Source organism: Emys orbicularis, chromosome 10 (genome assembly GCF_028017835.1).
Source record: "Emys orbicularis isolate rEmyOrb1 chromosome 10, rEmyOrb1.hap1, whole genome shotgun sequence".
Lineage (NCBI taxonomy): Eukaryota > Metazoa > Chordata > Testudines > Emydidae > Emys > Emys orbicularis.
This window is the reverse complement of record NC_088692.1, coordinates 48,756,180-48,762,179: the sequence shown is the minus strand read 5'-3', so window position 1 is coordinate 48,762,179 and position 6,000 is coordinate 48,756,180. Positions and strand designations below refer to the sequence as shown.

Here is a 6,000-nt window from a genome sequence, read left to right as displayed (position 1 = left end):
GCTGCATCCACCAAGGGGCGCCCCAGCCACAGGAACCGGGAGACACGGTTCCTCCTCCTTCCCTTCTCCTGCGGCAGCTGCAGAGTCCCAGGTCCCAGAGACGGGTGGGCAAAGCAAACAGCTGCCGCTCACACAGGCCCTGTAACAGTGTTTACTAAGCAGTCAGGAATGGCTGTCCAGGGAACTCCCAGGCTGGGCTAGCAGAGGCTGTGGGTCAGGATTGAGGGGCACCAGCAGAGCTATGGGGGCACCGGGCAGCCCAGGCTGGGCTAGCAGGGGGCTGCGGGTCAGGAGTGAGGGGCACCAGCAGAGCAAAGGACCTAGGACAGCCCCTGCCCACACTTTGCCTGGTTCTACCCTCTGCCCCGAGACCCCAGGCTCTCCCGACCCCACTGCGATGTTACGTTTGTCCAGCGGCTCGAGGCTCTCCCTGCTCAGCTGTTCCCATGCCCTGGGTCTTTCTCTCCCCCCCATCCCCTTTGCGGGAGTGATGCAGCAGCCTTACCATTCTCACCTCCTGGGAGGCGGGTACAAGGAGGGAGCAGAGCCCTGCTGGCTGGCCACGATGGCTGTCGAAGAGAGACCTGCAGCGAGAAGCAGAGCCGGAAATTGACCTGGTGCCTACAGCGGTGCCACGGGAAGGTGGCAGCTCCAGGGCGGTGCCAGGGGGCGAGCTGGCAGCTCAGCCACCCTCCAGTCATCGCCACTTGCTCTGAAGTGTGCTCCAGGATGCGGACGGCTCTGGGGCTGAACCGAGAGCAGCCCCCTGCCTGCTTCAGCCCTGGGCTGGCAGAGCCCCACACTGGGAGCTATTCACCATGTACATCCAGGGGAGGTCTGTACTACTGCATTCCCTAGCTCAATTCCAGACCGATGCGCTGCTTCACAGAGATCAGCCAGGAGGAGGCGCTCTCCCACTGCTTGTATCTGCATACCTCACTGCCCCAGCTGCAGGCCCACTAACACCCGCTGCCCCACCCCAGTATTCCCAGCCTTCCATCCTCCCTCCAGCCCTTCTCTTCTCTGGGCTCCACACCCCAGGCAGACACGCCGGCGTGCCTCCCCTTCCCACTGGGAGCTGTGCCGCAACTCAAGCCCAGCAGGGGCTGCCCGCGCCGCCGCGCAAGACGGACAGGCTGCTCTCACCTGTTGCATAGGGCAGGTTGTACTGGGCTGGCAGCAGGGAGTACCCCAGGTGGTGGTGGTGGTGGTGTGTTGACATCAGGCGTTGGGAAGGGGAGGTCCGGGGCCGATCTACGCTCCTCTCTCCTCCTGTTGCTCCCCCAACGCTGCTGCAGCCTCCGCCCCCCCCTACCACCCCGCAGCCGCCACGCTCCCTCTCTTGAGATGCCTTCTCGCTGATCTGGAGAGGAGAGCACAGACCCCGGTGAGGAGGGCAGGGGAGGAAGAGCCCAGCCTGGGAAGCCGGCAGCGGCAGGACTCCCACCCAGTGAGATCAGAAGGGCCGGCACGGTGCACAGGCCACCCTGTGGGAGACGATTCCAGCCAGCCGTGCCGGAGCAGCCGATGCTGTCCGAGTCCAGAGCGCAAAGCACGGCCAAGCCAGCAGCCAACCCCCTCCCCACGGCTCTCCACGACAATGTGGCCGAGGCCAGAACAGTGCCAGGCTCAGCCAGCTCACTCCACCCGGGGCAGGGCCTGGCCCAAGCCGCACCAGGGAGGCCCCCACACGAGGACTCATTTGGGGCACTTCTCTCAAAGGTCCTGCTGCACTGCCAGGGGGCGCTGGGAGCTGCCAGTCCAGTGGGGCCATGTCTCAGCAGAGCCCAGTGTTTTGGCCCAACTGAGACAATTCTACTCTTCCCCACAAGTGCCCCTAGCCAGACACAGTATTCTCCACTTCCTGTCCGACAGGCTGTGCAGTGAAGTGGGTGGCTCCCCCGAGTGGCGGGGGAAGGGGTTGCGGGTGGGCCATATAGCACCATGCAAAGGCACGTTCGGCAGATTGCACTAATGCAGCTCCCGCCTGCCCTCCGTTCACCGCTTGGCCTGTAGGCCCCAGCGAGCCCATCACTAGGAGGTAAACGACTCCAACCCGCAGCCCCTGTAGGACGAGTCGCAGGAGGAGCCTCTGGGCTGTGCCGCACCAAAGGAACGTCTCCCCGTGTCTTCCAGGAGGGATCCACAAACCTGGGCGTTCCCAGGGACTCCCAGCCCCAAGCTGGGCCCAGCCTCCCCCAAGGCCGGAGGGGAAGCCATGCCTGGTGGTTAGTGCATGGGACGGAGTAGCCCCGTCACTGACTCACTGGGTATCCTGGGCCTTGGTTTCTGCCCTGCAGACTGGGGTTACCACCCAGGGCGCCATGGGCCAGCACATGCAGCGCTGGGGTCCTGGGCCTTCCAGGGGTCCCTGTGGCGGGTCTGGGACAGGCTGTGCCAGAGTAACTCCAAGGGCAAGAGAAGGGGCCCATAAGCCCCCCCGCAGCCAGGCCAGGAGGAAGCACTGAGTGTGGTTCTCACTCCCAGGGCAGCTGCAGGCATAGGGGCTCGGACCCCACTTCCCATCAGGGCCCCAGGCCCACCCTCACCGTGGGAGACTTGCTCTTGTAGTGGCTGGCATGCTGCTGCAGGATGTCCAGGGCCTTGGACTCCGAGCTGGGTTTGCAGCTCACGCTGGGGCTGGCTCGTGCCTTGTCACCATCCTCGCTCCCGGAGGCCTTGCTGCCATATGGGGAGAAGGAATAGCTGGAGGGCAGGTAGGATCCTGTAGGGGAGAGGCCAGTCAGAGCCTGGGGGAGGGAACACCAGCGCCAGCCTCCCCCCCCACCCCCCCCAGACCTCCCCACCCCCAGGCTGCCTGCTGGGCAGGGGGCTCCTGCCATCTGAGCCCAGGCTGACAGCAGCATGCGTCACTGCGCCAAGGCAGAGAATCAGACACATGGGCTCGGCAGGGACGCTCCCCCAGGCCACCCATAACGAGGGCCATGAGCCAGCATGGCCCTCCTGTGCCCAGGGACGTCTGCCCGCCCAGCTAGCCGGCTGGCTGACAGCTGGAGGACCAGCCTGCAGCCCCTGCCTTGCAGCACATGCAGTGCTAACAAAAGCTGCTGCACCATCGCTCTGCCACCCTGCTACTGGGACTGGGCCTTTGGCAGGGCCATGGGCACCCTGGAGAAGGGCCGAACCCACCTTTCCCCCCCCGCCCCACACTCGCCCCGGCATTCACTTCTGCAGCCATTCCAGTCAGATTCAATCCTCCTCTTCCCGCCCTGCCCTGAGCTGCCCGTCCGTTCCTGCGGCTGTCGGGACCCCTGCCAAGCTCAGCCGTTGGGGACCCTCCCAGAGGCACCAGTCTGAGGCTGTGTGGTGGCTGAGTTATTATGGTGGGACTGCACTACAAGCACCACTCAGCTCGCTGCACCCAGCCCCTCAATGGTTGACTCAGGCCCCGAGACACACACCCAGGGCAGGGGAGGAGACGCAAGCCTCCCCCATGGGGTGAACTCTCCCCGGCCTGCTGTCTAATCTACTCCTCTGGCTGGGCCCGGGGCCAGCGGGTAGCCCCCAGCACAGCGGCTGCGCCCATACCTGGGTAGTTCTGCATCATGACGGTGGGCATGCCCCGGTAGCTGGGGTGGTTGGGGTCGTACGACTGGCTGTAGGAGTAGCCGTGCATGTAGGGGATGTAGGACTGATGCTGGGTGAGGGGCGAAGACACGGGTACGTGGACGCTGGGTCTGGGGTCTTTCCCCACCATGCGGGACTCCTCAGGGGATGTCAGTTTGCATTCGGAGCTTGTGCTCTCCTTCCCATCCTCCTTAGGGCCGGCCTCTTTGCTTCGGCTCCTTTCTTCCTTCAACTTCCTATCCCTCTCCTCTTTCCACCTCTCGTCCTCGCTCTTGAGCTCCGAGTACTTGGCGGGATAAACGTAGGTCCACATCCTGGGCTCTGCTTCCTGTGTCAACCAAAGAGCTCGTCAGAGTCGCTGCATCCCAGCGCTGCACCGTGCGGCCGTGGCCCCGGCATTCACCGCCGTGCTGCTCCCCGGGGCGAGCCAGAGGACGATGGGCACCGCAGGCTGCGGGCCAGACGGCGGCTAGGGAAGGAGAAGGTGGCTGCGGCCTCTCCCAGCCAGCATCTCCCCCCACTCCCAGCAAAGCGCTTTGCCATCACACTGCCATCAGCAAAATGACAGGCCGGGCACCATGGGCACCCACAGCTCCCTCCCACTTCAAGAGCCACTGACCCACCATACAGGGTGGGCAGCCAACGCCCTCCCCCCAACATGTCTGGTGCTCGCTGGCCTGCAAAGTGATAGGAGCCTTAAAGGGCAAGGGGGCAAACAGAGTGTGGGCGTGGAAGGAGAATGCCCCACCAGCCTTGTCTGTCTCCCCCAAAGGGCAGATGGCTCTGCCAGCTTCTCTCCATTCTCATGTCCCAATTCCGACCTCACCGTCCCTTTGGGGCCCAAGTGGCCAGCGTGGCATGCAGCCCTGCAGGGGACCCGGCTGTTCCTGTCCCGGCACTAGTCTGTTGGCGTCTGTGGCCCCCAGCCCATCCTCACAGACTGCACAGGTTTGCTTTGCTGACCCGGCTGGTAGTTCCCATGCTCCTTGGCCAGCTGCTTTTCTGATGTAAATCCAGCTGGGACCAAGCTTGTGGCAACCACTCAAATCAGAGGGGAGTGAACATAAGAACGGCCATATTGGGTCAGACCAAAGGTCCATCTAGCGCAGTATCCTGTCTTCTGACAGTGGCCAATGTCAGGTGCCCCAGAAGGACTGAACAGAACAGGTAATCATCAAGTGATCCATCCTGTTGCCCATTCCCAGCTTCTGGCAAACAGAGGCTAGGGACACCATCCCTGTCCATTCTGGCTAATAGCCATTGATGGACCTATCCTCCATGAACTTATCTAGTTCTTTTTTGAACCCTATTAGTGTATTGGCCTTCACAACATCCTCTGGCAAGGCGTTCCACAGGCTGACTGTGCATTGTGTGAAGAAATACTTCCTTTTATTTGTTTTAAACCTGCTGCCTATTAATTTCATTTGGTGACCCCTAGTTCTTGTGTTATGAGGAGTAAACAACACTTCCTTATTTACTTTCTCCATACCAGTCATGATATTATAAACCTCTATTATATCCCCCTTTAGTCGTCTCTTTTCCAAGCTGAAGAGTTCCAGTTTTATTAATCTCTCCTGATATGGAAGCTGTTTCAGGCCCCTAATAATTTTTGTTGCCCTTTTCTGAACCTTTTCCAATTCCAGTATATATTTTTTGAGATGGGGTGACCACATCTGCACTCAGTATTCAAGGTGTGGGCGTACCATGGATTTATATAGAAGCAATATATTTTCTGTCTTATTATCTATCCCTTTTTCCTAATGATTCATAACATTCTGTTCACTTTTTTGACTGCTGCTGCACATTGAGCGGATGTTTTCAGAGAACTATCCACAATGATTCCAAGATCTCTTTCTTGAGTGGTAACAGCTAATTTAGACCTCATCATTTTATACGTAGAGTTGGGATTATGTTTTCCAATGGGCATTACTTTGCATTTATCAACACTGAATTTCATCTGCCATTGTGTTGCCCAGTCACCCAGTTTTGTGAGATTCCTTTGTAACTCTTTGCAATCTGTTTTGGACTTAACTATCTTGAGTAGTTTTGTATCATCTGCAAATTTTGCCACCTCACTGTTTACCTCTTTTTCCAGATCATTTATGAATATGTTGAATAGGACTCGTCCCAGCACAGACCCCCCCGGAGGTCACCATTATTTACCCCTCTCCATTCTGAAAACTGACCATTTATTCCTACCCTTTGTTTCCTATCTTTTAACCAGTTACCAGTCCATGAAAGGACCTTCCCTCTTATCCCATGACTTCTTACTTTGCTTAAGAGCCTTTGGTGAGGGACCTTGTCAAAGGCTTCTGAAAATATAAGTACACTATTTCTACTGGCTCCCCCTTGTCCACATGCTTGTTGACCCCCTCAAAGAATTCTAGTAGATTGGTGAGGCATGATTTCCCT

General features: G+C 59.0%; 1 protein-coding gene across 1 annotated transcript in view; it reads right to left on the bottom strand.

The window, feature by feature from the left end:
- Nucleotides 1–510: 510 nt before the first annotated feature.
- Nucleotides 511–6,000, bottom strand: part of ZNF609 (zinc finger protein 609) — a 108,764-nt gene continuing 103,274 nt past the window's right edge. Inside the window, exons 5-8 of the mRNA XM_065412117.1 lie at nt 3,550–3,916; nt 2,550–2,725; nt 1,147–1,363; nt 511–584 (exon numbers count right to left, since the gene is read on the bottom strand). Of these exons, the coding sequence (XP_065268189.1) occupies nt 511–584; nt 1,147–1,363; nt 2,550–2,725; nt 3,550–3,916 (834 nt within the window). The remainder of the gene's footprint in view (nt 585–1,146; nt 1,364–2,549; nt 2,726–3,549; nt 3,917–6,000) is intronic.